Source organism: Spermophilus citellus (assembly GCF_964194105.1).
Source record: "Spermophilus citellus genome assembly, chromosome: 2".
Lineage (NCBI taxonomy): Eukaryota > Metazoa > Chordata > Mammalia > Rodentia > Sciuridae > Spermophilus > Spermophilus citellus.
Genome location: NC_138183.1, coordinates 156,974,991 through 156,994,385, shown reverse-complemented (window position 1 = coordinate 156,994,385; position 19,395 = coordinate 156,974,991). Strand labels below are relative to the sequence as shown.

The 19,395-nt window shown below is 39.6% G+C and overlaps 1 protein-coding gene across 1 annotated transcript in view; it reads right to left on the bottom strand.

Annotated features, from left to right (window-relative positions):
* Positions 1 to 13,120: 13,120 nt before the first annotated feature.
* The window catches only part of LOC308642636 (centromere/kinetochore protein zw10 homolog), a 33,647-nt gene continuing 27,372 nt past the window's right edge, over positions 13,121 to 19,395 (bottom strand). Inside the window, exons 12-16 of the mRNA XM_081281763.1 lie at positions 19,205 to 19,374; positions 17,992 to 18,122; positions 17,364 to 17,495; positions 16,375 to 16,577; positions 13,121 to 13,700 (exon numbers count right to left, since the gene is read on the bottom strand). Coding sequence (XP_081137889.1) covers positions 13,580 to 13,700; positions 16,375 to 16,577; positions 17,364 to 17,495; positions 17,992 to 18,122; positions 19,205 to 19,374 — 757 coding nt within the window. The 3' untranslated portion in view covers positions 13,121 to 13,579. The remainder of the gene's footprint in view (positions 13,701 to 16,374; positions 16,578 to 17,363; positions 17,496 to 17,991; positions 18,123 to 19,204; positions 19,375 to 19,395) is intronic.

The following is a 19,395-nucleotide window of genomic DNA, read 5'->3' as shown; positions in this document are numbered from 1 at the left end:
GGCTTTGTTTATCTCTGTTGTCTCTCCTTTGTGGTGGGAGATTATGCCTATAGATGTTGGGCTTTATTGTACTTTAGAGCTGATTCATTCAATTTATAAAGGGCTTCCGGATTTTGTATGCATATAGTCGTTTGTTTTTCATTCTTAGGACTTTAGGTTAGGTGCTATGTAGGTATAAGGGTTAGTATGTCTTGGCTACTTTAGAAGATTGCTCTACTGAAGAGGGATACTAATCGTCGATTGGATCAGGGTGTTGGTAGGAGGTAGGTATTTAGGAGCACTATAGACGGCCTCGAAACATTCACCTATTTGCATTTAGACAGTTACACGAAATGGAGGATGTAATGCTTGGGATGAAAGTTGGGTGGAAGGGGAAGGTAGGTGCTCTTGAAAAGAAAGAAGGAGATGGAGATAGATAGCATAGAGGAGAATGGAAAGAGCAATAAAACTTGGAAGGGGAGAGAGAGAGGGAAAAGGGAGAGAAAAAAATAAAATGAAATAGGAAATAAAATTAGGTCTTAGAGATCCATTTTCTTCTCTTCCCGTAGGCAAAGCTGTGCCCTCCGGGCTAAGTTTTGCCCACAATGTGTCAACAGCAATCCCTGTAAGGCGGTTCCTGGGAGTCTCTCAATCCTGTTGGTCCAGAGCCGTTTCACTTCTACGGCCCCTCCTCCCCTTCCTCCTGCCAGCCAGCCAGGTCCTGCTCACCGGAGGCAGTTCCCCAAGGATGTGGTTACACTTTCAGCCCCACCAAGTGCTCTATTTCCCTAATGACTGAGCACTCTCTCTGTCATTCATCTAAGCCCCAGTGCTGTGGAGCTGTGGTCTGGGAGTCAATCGTTTAATTTTTCCGGACCCCTTTGGTGGGCACACCTTTGGAATCTGGCGGGTAAGACCATTGGTGTCGCTGCTGGTGGTAATAGGAGTTGGGGGTCGAGGATCCCCTCTGCTTCCCTCAGCCCCTACAATCACAACCACTCTGCTAGTGGTAGGAGGAGTTGGGGGTCTGGAGTGTCGTCTGTTTCCCTCCGCCCCTACCGTCACACCCTCTCAGTTCGCAGTTGGGGGAGTTGGGGGTGGGGAGTCTTCTCTGCTTCCCTCTGCCCCTACAGTCACGCCCACGTCACTGGCTGTAGGGGGAGTTGGGGGTCAAGAGTCCTTTGGCCCTTACGGTCACGCCCACGGAGATTTTGAAGTTTCCCGGTTGTTTGTATCTGGTGTGGGTGGGAGTCACACACCTGCTAAAGTAGATTCTGCTGGGAAGGAATCTCTTTGGCCGAACTTTGGTGACTTCCCCTCTCTGCTATGGCAGGCCCCTGGCTCCTTGCCGGAGTGTCCGAAGGGAGGGGTGGAACTGGCTTGTCTCTGGTCTGACACAATCTCTGGTTTTAGTTCCCAGTTTGCTATTTCGTAAAGGCTTGGTTAGATTCCCTTCACGTGGTCTCAGGGGTGGAGAGCCGTTCGCCGGGTGGGCGGGGCCGTTATCAGAGCCGGGAGGGCACGGGCCGTCCGCCGGCCGGGCGGGGACCCCTTTCGCTGAGCCGGGCCACCGGGGACGTCTGTAGAGCCGGGCAGCTGAGGCCGAGTGGCCAAGAGCTGGGTGGGCGGGGTGGCCGCTTGCAGAGCGAGAGCGGAGCCGCTAGGGGAGCCACGATGGCAGGGGCTGTCCGCCGGCCGGGCGGGGACCCCTCTCGCCGGGGGGGCCGCCTGTAGAGTCGGGCAGCTGCGGCCACGTGGCTAAGATCCAGGCGGGCGGGGTGGCCGTTCGCAGAGCGAGAGCGGGGCCTCCCGGGAGAGCTGGGATGGCGGGGGCCATCTGCCAGTTCGGGCGGGCCGCGCCGCTCCAGGCCGCCGGTCGCCTGCAGAAGCGGCTGGTGGCCGCAGGATTGGACCTCTGCGCCCGCTGGGGGCGCCTGTAGAGCTGGGCAGCTGCGGCCGCGTGGCTAAGAGGTGGGTGGGCGGGGTGGCCGTTCGCAGAGCGAGAGCGGGGCCTCTCGGGAGAGCCGGGATGGCGGGGGCCGTCTGCCGGTTCGGCGGGCAGCGCCGCTCCGGGCCGCCAGCCGCCCGCAGAAGCGGCTGGTGGCTGCGGGACTGGACCTCTGCGCCCGCGTGGCCGGCCAAGATCCACTTGTCTGGGACAAACTGTCACTTCTAATAAACCTACCAATTCCCGGCAGGTCTCCTCTTAACGGAATTTTGCTAGAAGTTCCTCGGTAGGTAGACTGCAGCTGTTCCAATGGGTCTTTCTGATCCCGTTAATGTGGAGACATTGGAATCGCTGCTTCCTCGCCAGCCGCCATGTTGGATCCTGAAAGAATAAAATAAATGAAAGCAAACCCTTTCTTTTTTGGCACCTTGCTGACAAAGTAACAGCTCCAAGAGCAAACTTAAATACATTTAAAAATCTCCATGATTCTCCCCATAGTTTCCACAATAAAAGCATTCCCCATCTTCTCATTCATTCATACAGAAAGAGTTTATTGGTCCCTACCAGATACTGTTCTAGATTCACTAATGTAAATAAACAAGAAAGGCAGAACCTCTGCCCTCAAAGAGTCACAGACAGCTTAGTGTAGCCAAAAATTCAACTACATTTTCTGATGATAGGTGAAGAACATGGTGGTGTTAGCATGGCACAGAAGTTCTTTCCAAGTTTATCCAACATACTTCTCTAGATTCATTTTTTCCCTCCCCTTTAGCCCCCTTCCACATTCAGCCACTTTTATACCTAGAACAGTCCCAGAATAAACCATAGCACCTTTGCTCACACTGTTCCCTATTCTTGAAATGCCTTTCCCTCTTTAATGAATTGAATCAGTCACTTCAAATCAATAAATATTTATTAAGGATATATGATGGGCAGATGCTGTGCAAACACTGAGGACAAAGTGGTGAACAAAGTCAGATAAAATTCCTCCTCCAAAGAGTTGACTATCTATAAGGAGACATACATAAATCAAAGGACCATGTAAAATGCAAATTTGTAACTCTGATGAAGTACCATGAAAGAGAGACAGTATACTGACATCATGTACCACAGATGTGACTGAGTCTCAGGACTCAGGAAAGATTTCCCCAAGAAAAGCATTCAGCTGGGATCTGGGAGGATAGAGTGCATGCCAGACAAAAGCAACAGAGTGGCAAAAGAGAGTGTGGTGCCTTCAAGGGACTGAAAGAACTTGGAGCAGGAATGCAAAAAAGAGATGACCTGAATAGAGGATGGAGGAATGTGGGGCCAGGTCAGGCAGAGCCTTTAGAGCCACAGTAAAGATTGGTCTTCATCCCCAAAGCAACCATTTTTAATAAGTGACCCAAAGACTTGATCAGCTTGCCACCATTTTTTAGACCTAGGTTAAAAGTTCCTCAATGACCCAGGCAGCCCCTGCACTGCAGATCACCTTAGGTAGAGCAAGTACCACATCATGGTACATGGTGAGGGCTGATCTGTGTCTATTCTTCAGCTGGGGGCAGAGCCTTAAGAGTAGAGGCCAGAATAGGTTTTCATCTTTATAACCTCAACTGCACAATGTATGGCATGTGTTAGTGCTCAGTAAAGGTCTGTTGAATCAATCAACACATGTAGATGTCAATCGGTTTTATTCCCTCCCTAACCCCTTTTTTTATTTTTATTTTATGTTTTTCTGGTGATGCTTGGGATTGAACTCATGTTAGGCAAGTGCTCTACAACTGAGTTACATCCCCAGCCCTTAGATCAGAATCTTGTCATCCCTGACCTTCTACACAACCTTAGACTTCCCTTCTATCTCCCATGCTACTGTCCTTCATGTGGCTACCAGTTTTCCTCCTTAAACACAAGTCAAACCAAGCCACTCTTTTTTATATATAAACCTTCACTGACTCCCTATTGCTATTGAGGATCAAACTCAAATTCTTCAAGCTAATTATCCAATGTGCCAAAGTTTGGAATTGGATCCAATCCCAAAACTAATCCTTTTGAGTTCATGTTTCACTATATACTTTCTTCTCTGTGTCCTATTTTGCAACTACTATTAAAGCCCTAGTGTATCTTCAAGTAGACCACCTACTCCCACATCTTTGGGCCATGCTCTCAGCCTAGAATGTTCTTCCCTCATGTTTCTTTAATTAGAAAACTATTGATGCTTCAAGATACAGCTCAACTGCCAACCTACCTCAAAACTTTGCTCCAAATGCCCCAAATTCAGAATTAATGGCTTTAGTTTGTATAGATATATATATTTGAGAACTTGACCAGCAACTTGTACACCATAATCCTCAAAACAAAAAAATAGCCTCTTTCTATCCCTGTGCCACAATCTCCCTGTAACCACAGCATGGCAGCAAGAGAGAGAAGGACAAACAAGTGGCACTCTCTTCTCCATGCAGAAGCAAGCATTCCCAGAAGCGAGCACAACACTTCCCTTGTGCAAATATTCAGACAACAAAGAACCCAAGCTGTATTCTAGGAAATAATTTCTAAACCTACAAAGAACCATCCATTGTTTCTGGACTATTTCGAAGGCTCAGAGATAAAATGTAAAGTTTATAATTTACATACTATAAATTATCTCCCCACCCCTGCCAATTTCTTATTTAAAGCAGTTTTTCACTTTGTTTAAAAGCAATTTACTTTGGGAACCAGTCAATTTTTTGCCTAAAATCTTAAACTTATTAAAGAAGTAAGCCAAGTCCAAAAAATCAAAGGCCAAATGTTCTCTTTGATAAGTGGATGCTGATCCACAATGGAGGGTGAAGTATGGAAAAAATGGAGGAAACTTTGGGTAAAAGGGAGGGAGGGTTGGGGAAGGGATATGGGGGCAGGAAAGATGGTAGAATGAGATGGACATCATTACCCTAGGTACATGTATAACTGCACATATGGGGCAACGCTACATCATGTACAACCAAAGAAATGAAAAGTTGTGCTGTAATTATGTACAATGCAACAAAATGCATTCTGTCATATATACCTAATTAAAATTAATTTTTAAAACTTAAACTTATGAAGTAAATACTCAGTTGAATACGGACCAAGAACAAAACATTAAGACACAAAGGAGCAGCAAAAAGTATTAATCACATGGGGTTGATTAAAATAAATTCCTAAACTTCTGCTCTAGGTCAGTAAAAGCTGTCTAACATTTTAAATCAATGCTTAATGACTAACTTGAGTAAAAACCCTTTGTGACTCAAAGAAAAAAAATTCCCTTTCTCCATGTACAACTTCTTTGATACCCACTTTTTCCCTTCTCTGGTCTTTTCTCTCTCCTCCAAGACTGGCTTTCATCTAGCATCCCAGGTCTTATGGATGCTGATTGCACAGAGTGCAGGGCAGGGCACTGTACAAAGTACTCTTGGAATTCACAGTCTTAACTCAGGATACACACAAGCAAAACACAGAAACAACAAAATACCCCAATAATATGTCATATGGTAAATACAACATAAACAAAATCATAATTTTCTTCATTTTTATACTAGCTTGAGCAGAGATGGCTCCTTTGAAGTTAGTTTAGTGTTCACAGTCATCCTAAAAGGTAAGCTAACTAGAGGTTTCTATAACCATTTGATTAGCATCCATACCAACAGCAGAGGGGCTGATTTGCCTAAGTTGACACTAGTCTGTAAATGACAAACGTGCAGTGTTCTGACTGCACATCTAGAGTTCTCACACCCTCTCTAGGACTCACCCCCACAGGCCTGAAAGAAGGATGAGAGATTTATAAAGGCAATGTTCCCAGGAACAAGAAAATGTAGGACTAGGATTTAGCAGGACACAGGGAGAGGTTTGAAAAACCACACCCATCTGGATGTGTTGGGTGCAAGAAGCTGGCAAATCCAGTGCATGGGCCGTGGAGATTTTGTGGTGAAGGGGATTCTCAGGAGCATTTTAAATTTGGGCAGAGCTGAGCTCATAAGTGCAAGATGAGGAAAGGGGTGTGAAGTGCAGAGCCTTGCCTTTTACTCTGGGTTCTTTGATTTTGTAACAGGCATCCAGAATAGAAAATCCTAAATACCTCTTCAGTTTCCCTCTTTTCCTGCCAGAATAGGAACAAAGTTCCAAGGCCTCGAGCTACATCAGGAATGTCTGGAATCAAGACGTGCTCTGCTCTCTGCCAGTCCATGAATCAGTTACGAGGCAGCTGTTCCAGTAACTTGGCTAATTAAATTAGAGTCCACTGAATGCTCTATTGACCTGAAGCTCACTCCAGTGAGCAGGCCCACTTTGAAGGTGACTATATTCAGAGCTGTTTGTTAACAGATTAAATAAAATGGACAAATAAGGTGCTATAGGAAAATGTCTGTCGATGTAAACAAGGTGTCTAAAGCACAGCTGTTAGAGTGACTTGTAGGAGACTTTTGTTTGGTGTCTGGAGTTGAGTTGTACCTCCTACCCTGCCAATTCATAAGTTAAAGTCCTAACTCCAATACCTCAAATTCAACCTTTTTTGGAGATAGGATCTTTACAGAAGTGATCAAGTTTAAAAAGATCATTTTGATGGGCCCTAATCCAATGTGATTTATAAAAAGGAGAAATTTAGACACAGATACACACAAAGGGAAGACCATGTGGAAAGAGAGAGGGAGATCATTCATAAGCCAAGAAGCAGCATCTGGAACACATCCTTCCCTGGGAGCCTCCAGAAGGAATCAAACTTGCAGACCTTGATTTTGACCTTGTAGCCTCCAGAACTATGAAACAATACTTTGTTTTTAAGCCACCTGACCTGTAATATTTTGTTATAGCAGCCTAAACATTTAGAAACATGAAAGACAGAAAGACACCTGCATGAGGAGAACTTTTCATAAGAACACCAAAAAGAGCATCAGTTCTGAAGCAAACAAACCTGGGTTAGGACCCTGACTTTGCCATTACCTATAATTTGTCTTCAATCAAGACACTTAACCTCTCTGTACCTTGATTACTCATCTATGAAACATGAACAATGATATCACCTCACAGGGGTGTTGTTAGGATTAAGTAAGAAAACATAGTCTTTGGCTTATACAGGCCCTGATCCCCCACAGTCTATCAGCAAGCAGTCACCAATGTAAATTCTAACTACCTATCAAATACCACTGATAAGACGTATAAGCACTGTAACCTGATATTGCAACACCCTCTATGCTTCCATTCAGCTCTTTCTGCTCCACTTAGTTCATCACATATTTGATCTTTTCCTCTCTCTCTGACTACAGACCTCAGCTTTATGCTCAGAAATCCCTCTCCTTCATTTCCCCTGCTGGACTTGGGCCAGAAGGGAGCTCTTTTAGCAGGCCCTAGGCCTGCCTCACACCACCTCACTCTCATGCTCACTCCTCTGGACAACCTAATACCGCCTTCAAGAAAAAAAGAAAAAATTTACTTGTGTTTTTATTGCCTGGTTTAAAAAGCAAATAAATGTTAGTTAAACCCTCCCAAATCCACTAAAGAAAATAATCACGATCATAATAAAACCAAATAGAACCCCCCTCCACTAAAACTAATAATAGTAACCATATAATAGAGCCCCATTGGTCCAGAAATGTTGATAAATTGCCTGTTTTAATTAACTGCCCATTCCATTTTACAAGTTACCCTATCAAAACTGAACAGAAACTTTCAAAGAATTAGAATCTAAACCAAACATATCAAACACCAAAAGCACTGGTGGTTACTGGTTCAAAAGTTTTGCAGATTTGGCAGTGTGTTTCAGAGACACTGTCAGAGTCTCGATTACTGATGAAGGATTCTAAAAACAAGAAGTGGAGGCAATTTTTGCCACCAAGTGGCATGAATTTAAAACAAGTTTTATATGTGCATAAAAACACAAATATCCATATAGCCAAGAAAAGTTCTTCTGGGACCCTAAATCAAATGCTTCTTATGGTAGAGGAGTCACTGGTTACTTAGGAGGAGGCTACTCCAGTTCATACTGCAAAGGGACCACCTCCCTTCTTCTCCTTTGGGCTGCATCACTCATACATTCTGTGGAGTTGACCTGACATCACTTCTAAGTGTTAAGCTTTTCCACTTAGCTCTAAGAACACAAGAAACATTAAACACTATTTCTGCCTTCAAAGGAGGCAATTTAGTTGGAAAACTGTCTAATGTTATAGAATTCTAAATTATGTACATTGATTTTGAAGTGCTTAACACTAAAAATAGATGTTCTATGATCATTACCCTTGCTGCATGTTGTACACAGATTACCAAATTTACTCTTCTCATATATTGGGTCATGGTATTATCCCTATTTTATAAATGAGAATTTTGAGTGTTAAGAGAGAAGTTTAACTATCCCAGGACCATAAAACTAAGTAAACATAGACTTGGGCATGAAACCCACAGCCCACACAGACACTACTGCTCCAATACTACCTTTTCTACCCTTCTTACCTAAGTCCCTGTTGACTAACAGGCCACAGCTGAAGTCCTGCAAAGGATCAAACATGCTCCCTTCTATCCAATTTTCTCCTCCTCTTTTTATCCCCATGTACTCTATCCATAGTTCCTACCCATTTCTCCTGAGATACAAAGAGATTTTAAAAACGGAATAAAGGCTTCTCTGGTGCCCTTTTCTTCTATTTTGAAGCTAACTTCAGGGAAAAGCAAAAAAGGTGGCGCTTGCTTTTGTAGGTTCATTGGAAGAATACTATTACTCTCAGTGAGAGTGTGCTGCCTTTAGATCTGTTTCTCTTCTAACTAACCTACTCTTCGCTTTTGCTGCTTTGCTGATAGAAAATAGTAAGAAGACAAACAGAACCCAGAAAGTTAATATTCTGTTGAATTCTCAAAAATCCCCAGTTAAATTCTCATAGTTGTTGATAAAGTGAAACAACAGGCACTTGGGGTAAAGAGAAACAGAGAAAAAAATCAGAAGTACAACTGCCACATGTATATACCACAGTACTATCCAGGCAAATGAAAGAGATGGCTGATACTTTTCTAACATGAACAATAAGTTAACACAAGAATGTAGGGGATCAGGTCTCCATAAGTCTGCTGAATATCAGAATTTCCTATATTTTTTCTAATTGCCTTACACTTAAAAATCTAGTTGCCTCTGATTTTCATAAAGTTAAATATTCAAAGAAAAGAACTTTTGGACTGGGGTTGTGGCTCAGAGGTAGAGCACTCACCTAGCATGCATGAGGCACTGGGTTTAATCCTCAGCACCACATAAAAATAAAATAAAGATATTGTGTCCACCTACAACTAAAAAAATAAACATTAAAAAAAAAGAAAGGATCTTTTTATCCAAAACATCAGCTAGAAAGAACAATTGGTAATTGCACAATAGAATAAAAAAGAAATGGTATAGTCTAGGCACAGGCCCTGGTTTTAGGAAAAGTGTATTTCAAAGTGCACAGAAAAATACCAGAAATTATCTCATAGCTGTACCCTTTAAAATAAAGACATTATACTACTGTGGATAAAAAGGAATGTGGGGAGAGGGGCTTTCAAGATGAAAAACTTAACCTTATAATAAAATGATGACATAGTTTTTTTTAAAGTACAGTTGTACAGCTGCAGATGGAAACCAGCAATAAATTCTATAACAAAAATCAAACCCCCCAATCTCAAAAAAAAAAAAAAATCTTAACAGGCCATTCATAAGCAAAACTGTAAAAATAGTTTCAATATGGAAAAAATAATATCAGGAAGGTCAAAGCCTAGAATGTGCTGATATTTATAAAAACATTATTTCAAGAAACTTTATGAGGGGAAGGGATTTGATCAGTGAGGGGAAAAAAAGGGAAAAGAAAAGGGTTAACTGAAGCAAATAATTGGGGAAGAGGTCAGTTGTTTTTAAGGTATATAATATACTCAATATTCAGGGAATGGGAATGGAATTGACATAGGGTAAGCCTGAAGGGAGAACTGGGAAAGAAAGGGATACAGGAAGCTCCTGGGTACAGAAGTGAGGAGAAACACCAGAGATAATAATAAACAAAGTTCACAGACTACAGAATGAGCTCAAGTCTGAAATACACTATATGGCACTTGCTTCCGTGATCTAATGTGTTTACTTCTCTCCCCTCTTACCTCCTACTCACTCCCTTACTCTCCACTATTCTGAGTTCACAAGTATACCACCCAACTTAAAGCCTTTGCAAGGCAGGCTTAATTGTCTCCAATATCCACATGGCTAGCTAACCTTCTCAAGATGGTACACTGACTCATCATACTATTTAGAATTGCCACTTGCTCCTGCTCCTTCTCAGAGCTCCTAATCCTCAATCACCCCTACAGGTGCTTTTCCCCCCCCAGCACTTAGTACCTTTAAACATAGTATTTAAATTTTGTGTTTATAATTTGTCTTTCACTAGAATTTAAACTATAATAGGGGAAGGGAATTTCTGTTTTGGGCTTGTTATTGTCATCCAGTTCTTAGAACAGTGCCTGCCACCCAATAAATATTAAGTGAAATGAATATACAAAGTCTTAAGCCTGTGGCACAGGAGGACATTGGTATTTCTGGCCTTGGTACTACTCTCTTCAATAGCTAAGACCCATTTACTCCTTCCCTACTCTCTGCGCTAAACAAAAAAACTAGGACACCTGATTTCTGAAGAGGAGTGAAGAACTTAAACATAGCTCATCAGAATTATTGCCCTCCTCCCCAACCTCTAGGCAGAGATTTCATAACTTGATTTGGAGACATCTAATGCTATTTCTAGTCATAGCTTGTGATATCACAAAATTCTTAACCAAACTTCTCCCAACAAAGTGAGGGATTTATCTAAATCATATAATAATTGAAATTCTCAAGCTGGGGCTTTGCAATTTTTAGGAACTTTTAGGCTTTGGCAAAATGCATACTTTTAGGAGACAATTATTACAAAACAAAGGTTCAGAATCAGTATTAGGAAGAATATAGGCATCAAAACAACACACAATTCAGAAAGATCATTTTATATCAAGACTTTCTGCACAAGAAGTAATGGCCAACAAGCTTACCTTCCTGCATTTCTGGCTATCTCCCATCACTAAGAAGTCACTACTATACACATCATCATTTATCCCTAGCACACACACACACACACAAAAAGCATGGAGCTTGGACAAAATACTTCTTTGGGCCAGATTTTTATGATCACAAAAATACTCTAAGGTGTGTGTCTGTATATTTGTGTGCCACTTAGTACTTTCAGAAGATAAAATCTTGGGAAATCAGATGATAGAATGAAATGCCACAAAAAAAGCTAAGAATCGCCTCCCCTTAAATGTTAATCAAAGAAAACAGTTTGAGCTATCCCAAATGATTGTTCAGCAACATACTGAAGCTTACAGTATAAATGCTGCTCAGACTCAAATGACCTTTCAAGAGCTCACCAAGACCAAAATAAAAAACTGAGGGTAAAATGGACAGGTTCTCTAGCTTCTGTTTCCACAGACCAGGCCTACATGCCTTGTGATACTTCCAGGCCTGAGGAAAGAGTGCCATCTGCAGGATCTCTGTTTCAAAAATTACTGGTCAGGTGACCAATTCAGCATTCACAGAGAAACAAGAACCACTATCAAATCCCCTCATGAATTTGGTTGTTTGCAGACTTGCCTTTTCAACAATTCTTTTTATTGCAATCTTGAGATACCTTTTTATGAATTTCATTTCTTAGTCACTTGTACAATCCTGACTGCTCTTAAAAAGAGGTTTCTTCTACTTGCCCCATAGATCCACTAAGTAAATTAAGACTCTTACAATTCCCTAACTCCCATAATCGACATACTTTTTCTAAAAGGTTCTCTCCCATTCCAACTCAGGTTTCCAATCAGAACAAGTACCTTCAAGGACCCTGTAAGAGCTGCCAAACCCAGCTCCCATATGTTCAATCAGATAATCTGTCCCTAATCAGAATGAACATCATCTTAATCATCAGCTATTAGCTGTCTCAGCCAGAAAACAGATGAAGTCTACCTGCTCTGTACCATGCTCATAGACTATTCATCAGAGGAAACAGTTCCAAGATTGAGCCTACGTGGCCCAAGAACTTTAGTAATGCAGTTTTCCATGTTGCTGGGAGGAGGAAAGGAGAATAGCATATGAGAGATCCCACCCCCAAATTGTTGTACCTGTCAAACAATAGGAATAGCATCTATGAACAAAAGAAATCTGTTGTTTTGTGTAACATCTTTGTGATACATTTATTTCAGTTCTGCCCTTAGTTCACCACTCCCAAAAATGTGGAGAAGAGAATGCTACCTGAAATTGTGTGAATTTTCAAAAACAGACATTTTCGTTTAAAATAGCCCCTTCTTCCTCTCTTAAGAAAGCCCACTTTTTTGTTCTCAAAAAACTGAAGCTGGTTCAGACCATTTTTTATCTGTGAGTGCTCAGAGTAGGACCTGCAGAGTATAAACAAACAGCTTGTTGTTAACCCAGCTGAGTTCTATCATAAGAAATCTAGACTTCTTTGTTTAGTTCTTCTATGATCCTTAAATGGGAAAAGAAAGACCAAGCAACCAGAATGACTTGATTAAAGATCTTGGCTGAATCAGAACTAAGTACAACAAGAAAAAGGCAAAAGGAAAAACAATGTATGTTTTTGGGCAAGGAGATTAGAAGACTGAGGACAAAGAAATCAGGCCAATTATATTGGGAATGTCCTTCAGACAGAAGCTGCCTCAAAAACATGTAAAGATCACACCCCTATTTCAGGAGGGGAAACTATTATTTAGTAACAAGAGATATAATCCAGTGTCCTAGAGAGATCCAGGATAACACCTTAAACATAATACATACTGACAGTGGAAACAAAGACTTAAAACAAAAATTGAGCTGACGAATCAGCTATGTCCACCAAATAAAGGATTAGGCTATAAAGCCCAGCCATGGGCATCTCACAGCATGTACATTCCAAAGGAACATGGGCAATGTAAAACCCTTGACATTTGCTAAGGTACAGAAATAGCAGAGTGTCAGAATGAGGCTGATGGAGGACCTAATAAGAAAATAAAAGTCAGTTGAAACAGCAAAACTTAAAGTCCTAAGGGACTTAGGAATTCTGAAAAAGTGTCAGATAGTATTACAAAGAAAGGAGATGACAAGTCAGTACATCTGTGAGGGTCATATACATCAATTTTTTAGAAGTACAGAAGAAAACTTTGTCTTTTTTGTCAAAGCCCCCTTGTTATCAAAGACACTCACCCTTTAACTCTGAAAGATATTATTTACTAGAAAGAAATATTATAGGTCTCCCAATTCCTGCAAAACCAAATATGGTATCCCTATCCACCCCCCCCAAAAAAAATCTCTCATAAATTCTTCATTCTACGTCTTGGATTCCTTTTTCCAAAATCAGGGCCTAAAATTACAATGTATACAGTTCCCAGAGAGTCCTGGAATCAGCATAAATACTGCCCCACTGTTTCTTATTTATCAAAGGAGAATGCCTAGAAAGTCAATGAATTGAGGTGCTTCACTTGACATCTTAATATCCAGTTTTTCAACAAAGTCTCATACAGGCCAGGAGGTAAGACATCCTTATATAAAGTCAAGCTTCCATGAAATTCTGGTTCACCAAAACCAAGGGTGATCCCAAGAAGTCTTGTGGAGTAACTACACCAAAGAAGGAATCCACATAATCAAGTTATGGCTTTCTCAGGAAGATCGAGCTACTTAATCTTAGCAAGGGCAGCAGCTCTTCTTTCTGTGTTCTGGAACAAGGCACGAATTAAAGCTTTTACTTCACTGGAAGAGAATGCAGTTGCCAGCGGCCCTTTTCCATCTGCCCACCTGCAAAAAAGAAAGAATTTTGTCTTTGAAGTGTAATGATTTTAATTTTATTTCATCCAAATGTTTTGTTTTACATGGAAATAAAATAAATTCTAGATATCCTTTCTCTTCTTTACAGATTTACCCATCAATACCTTAGATGTTCTGCTCATTGGCTACATCTGTTATCAGTACAGCTGGATAAAGAAACCAAGAGATAAAGACATGGCTATTAGCTCTTTTACTCACTAAGCCTCCTCTGAACTTGATAATTATAACCATATTCTCTCAAGCCTTGGACTCTAACTACTTAAAATGAACAACAGAGAAAACCTGTTTCAAATAAAAAAATATTGGTATTAAAAATATAAAAAGAATTCCCATAAATCAATAATGAAAAAACAACTTAATAGAATAAAGGACAAAAAATATGAAGAGGCATTTTACAATACAAGAGATATAAATTACCAAGAAAAAGATGCTTAATCTCATTGGTATTTAGAAGAATTAAAATGACAATGAGCTATTATTTTACACTTGATTATCAAATCTGCTAATTCCAAACACTGGGGAAATATGAAGAAACAGGATATATAACTATGAAATATGTGTACCACAGGATATATGGTGCAGCAATAAAAATAAAGTGTAGCTATATATGCCATTATGAATATATTTCAAAGACATGATATTGAACAAAAGGAGTAAGTTAAAAAGGATTCCATTTATATAAAGTTCAAAAGCTGACAAGTCTAATCTTTTTTATTGTTAAGACTATGTGTAAATGTAAAACTATAAAGAAAGGCAAGGGAATTATATAAAATTTAAGTGAGCAGTTACCTCTTAATGAAAAGCACTTGGAGAAGGACATATAGGGGTTTTCAAAGATACCATTTATATTTTTCTTTAGTTATGTAATAAACATATTAATATTTATTCTTTTTATTTAAACTGTGAAAATAATTATCCATGCTATATTACTTCATATGTATATTTTACAATTAAAATGTTTAAATTACACATGAACTAAAGGTGGGTTTTGTGTGTGTGTGTGTGTGTGTGTGTGTGTGTGTGTGTGTGTGTTGGTAAAAAAAGTTCCAATTAGTTACTAGTCTTACATTTACTGAACTCTCTAGGAAGGAAAAAAAAAAAATCTTCCTAAACAGAAAAAAGAAGTTGAGATGTACCAGTACTATAGTTTTTCACATTAACAAGGAACTAATAATTATTCTCGGGCTGCAAGAAAACCATTTAAAAGCAGCAAAAAGAAAAATTCCACTGCTCTCTGGAGCATATTGCCTAAAGACATTTTTCTTACCCATTAAGGGTTTATAAATAAACAAATTAAAACTTTGTAATAAATGTAATTAAAAGTATCCTGATGTGATTTTTTTTTCCTAGTAGAAATCTCATATTATTTTAGAATGGACAATATGTGCTGCAAACTACTCAGACTCATCTAGGAATAACTGGTCTAATATATCTGGATATCTGCAGTAAATCAAGCTAAAGTAGACAGACAAGTGACTACAGAGTTGGAGATGGATAACCTTATGTCCTCTAAGGGAATTCTTTATGCAAGGTATACTTATTCATGAATCACTACCATCAACACAAAACCATTAATGCATGTATAACTAAGTCACCAAGTACAAATACTTGGGGTCCTTCATCTATCACTATTTTGCATAAGAAATACAGTTTATCACCATTTTAAGTAGAGATGTCCTAGTTCTGCACAAAGAAAACAACATATTCTGTAAGTATCATGCCCTCTGTATATTATGATATGATGTAACATACATTTATGGGGCATAGCCACATTAATCAATAGTGTTGGGCAAAAACATCATTAACTATATTTAAGAAAAGAATCCATTCCAGCATATAGCACTTAACCTCTAAAACTATTTATCCCCTGCAGAAAAACAACTGGTGAATCAAAAAGTGGTTTGATGCTGCATATTTCTTTAGTTATACATGGACACAATATTCTTTATTTTGTTTATTTTTATGTAGTGCTGAGGATCAAACCCAGTGCCTCACAAGGGCGAGGCAAGCGCTCTGCCACTGAGCCACAACCCCAGCCCTGATGCTGAATATTAAAGACATAAAAGTAATTTCTCTATTCATATACCAAAATCATTATATCCACTGTTGATCAAAGTGAATGAAAATTTCCGTTCAGGAGCCCAACGGAGTGGCACATGCCTATAATCCCAGAAGCTCAGGAGGCTGAGGCAGAAGAATCCCAAATTCAAAGCCAGCTTCAGCAACTTGGTGAGGCCTTAAGCAACTCAGCAAGACTCTGTCTCTAATTAAAATATTAAAAAGAGCTAAGAATGTGGCCCAGTGGTTAAGTACCCTGGGTTCAATTCCCAGTACCCCCCCCAAAAAAAAAATTCCATTCAGGTATAAAAAAGTTGTACTTATTATAAATACCAGATCATTTGTATTGCATGCCAAAACCACGTTCATGATCCAAATAATATAAATGAGAAGTGTTTATATTTTATCAAATATGAGAAAGTAGTAATGAGATCTACATGATGATAGCCCATAAAAAGGCCTCGACTACTGAAACTTTTTCCTGAATAATAATAAGATACAAAGAAAGCACTGCTATCACTGGTGGCACTATTATTCTTTTATGGCTGTGAAGATATACACGCCTCTATAGAAGGGTTACACGCACCGATCTCCAATTTCTTGCAAGCTAGCTTGTAGCATCATCATCAGTTCTTTGAAAGGCATCCATTTTGACACATAGATGGGAACCTCTTCTTGATATTTCTTGTTCTTGCTTTCTTCAGACAGAGGTGCAAATACTTGGGGTCCTTCATCTATCACTGTTTTGCATAAGGAATACAATCTATCACCATCTTCAGTAGAGATGTCCTAGTTTTGCACAAAGGGAACATAACAGAATTTGAACAATTCAGTAGTAGGGAAAGGGCAGAGCCATCTTCATTACAGGCTGTTCAGGTGGGTCACCTATAGCAATGTGCTTTCTACCCCATTTAATACACCTTATTAGATACTAGATTCCTTCAACTCTCTGAAAATATTCATGTAACTAGAATGACACAAAACACGTTTCAACAGACTGTCAGTAATTTAGTTTGCCTACATGAAAGAGTTCATTTCTGTAGGAAAAAGTGGTATAGCATCTTGCAAAGCAGGGCATTTATTACAAATGAGGATTTTGTGAGTCTATGCTTTAGAGGCTTCAGCTGGCCAAGACCAGGCAATTTTCCTTGTAGGATCATACATAAAATCCCAACTGCAACATTTTCCAAAAAAAGTGCTATCTGTATAAGACTTTATTCACTTTACTAAATGAAGGTATTAACTTGCAAATGCCATACAATACATCTTGGGACTACTGCCCAGTTTCTTATTTCCTCACTCATAATTTGCAGATGCTAGACTTGAGAAGCAGTACAATCTTAGTTTCTTGTCTACGTATAAAAGAGATTACCAAGTCTCCAGCAAAACATAATTAAGACAAAACTGAAAAAAAAATACAGCATGAGTCACATATGAAACATGAACAATTTTTTTCCACCATAAGTGTTGATTAAAAATGAGATTTCAACATCACTTTTTTAATAGTCACAATTTAACAGTCACAATAGCATTGCATCTCAATTTATATCTGGGGAGGCATATAATGGCCCTTACCTCAAGGGCAGTGATTCTGCTAATGATCTCAGAAATTGCTGTATTTAGTAAAGTCCCCATAGCCTTGCAATATATATTCACTGGCAGGATATCTTGCCACACAGTTCCAAGTCTCTTTAGTTGGTGCAGTACCTGTCAGAAGAACAGAGCTATTTACATAGGAGAGAGATAGTTGCAACTCACATTTTCCAGATTTACATTTATAATTAATGTGTTTCTGGGGAAAGAGGTATATGCAAAGGTGAGGTAATAATATCTGCTTCTTGAATATTTAACCTTAATAATATCCCTGGTAGCTAAAACGTACCAGGATGGGAAAACTGCAGTAAAAAGATAAAGCACTTAAGAGATGAGCATGGATAAAAGCCTATATTTCAAACTTCTCCAATACAAGTTCATGAGTCAACTACAGACTTACTTAATTGTCAACTTAGTGTGTCAATGGAGAGATTAGCTTCCTGTTGTCTCGGTAGGGCAAAAGAATATTTTTAAACATAACTGTGAAAGGTATCTAGATTATCCAGTGGCGGTTATAGGAAATCAAGAAAGCTACTTGTTAGGTACTCTTATGCTTAAAAAGGTATCTAAGGGTAGAGTACAAATTTCAGCGCTAGCAAGAGCCTCCCACCTGCCGGATTGCTTTACTTGCTGCAGAATAATTCTCTTCATCGTCCATGTTTGAAAAGTTCCTAGCACTTGACAATCTTTCCAGAAGTTCACCTTTCTGTGCCCGCATTTGGGCCAAAAAGCACTCTGTCCCTATGATAGGAAACCAAAACACAAAATTCTAAAAGATATATTTTTACACACTGCAGAAAACCAGTAGAAAAGGAGAGACAAGCATAAACCATATATCTGTTCTATCCACATGAAAACAATTGCTAGGTAACATCACAAAACTGTCCTAATAATATAGAAAAAAAAATCACTAACACAGTTAGCCAAACCCACTCTTAGGAAAATAGATAAATCCTTCTCAATAGTTTGCCTAGAGTCTGAGTCAGCTAAAAAATATTACTTACATAGAAAAAGCTACTTATTATTGTGATATATCTATACCAGAGAAGGAAAAAGTCAAGAAGTGAAAAGCTAAGTGAATCATATAGATTCTCTGCTTTTCTTGGCCTATCATTATAGAAAACATATCAATTTAACCCACATTTCATTTCTTTTGACAATCGCAAGTAAAACTAAGGAAGATGTAAGGGGAGGGAGGCAAGGGAGAGCTGTCTTTGGTTTTGCAAAAAAATAAGCACTGGCATTAGTGAGCTATTACCAACAACTATCATAGTATAAATCTTATTGTGTCATTTCAACATAAATGATTTGGTGAATTCAATGCATATCAGCAATGAAGTCTGGAACTCTAATGTACCAGGAAATCATAAATAATGTCTTAAAAAAATAACGCTTCTAGAAAATCAAAAGGAAATCAGTAGAGGAAAGGGCCTAAGGGGAGGAAGGAGGGGAGAGAGGAGGGAAGAGAGGAGAAGAGGGAAGACAGGAGAAGAGGGAAGAGAGGAAGGGAGGGAGGAGAGGAGGGAGGAAGTCCTGAGGAGTATTGGCCAAATTACATTGTGTATTGTGTGCATGTACGAATAAGTAACAACAAATCTCATCCATATGTACAACTATGATACCCAAATTTTTAAAAAAGTAATGCTTCCATAAAGACTGCATTCATTTATAAAATTAAATAACCAGAAACATATACAAATTAAATGCCCTTCCGCTTTCAAAAACAGTGCAGGAACACCACCTAATTTCTAACTCCCTCATTTATAAATTACAAAGGTACTAGGCTGAGAAGCTGCATAATCCAAATTTAAGGTATCAATTACCAAGTCTTCTGAAGCCAGGTACAAGATCCACAAAAGTAGTAGTACCATCACAAAGAATGGAGGCAAGGCGTAATCTGAACTGATGCCCCAGGGTCAGCAAGTGGTGAGCAATATACATACAGTTATTATGGTGAATAGCAGCCAACTGGGGAAGTTTTTGAAGGTTCTCCCTAGGCAATGAGGAAGGGTAG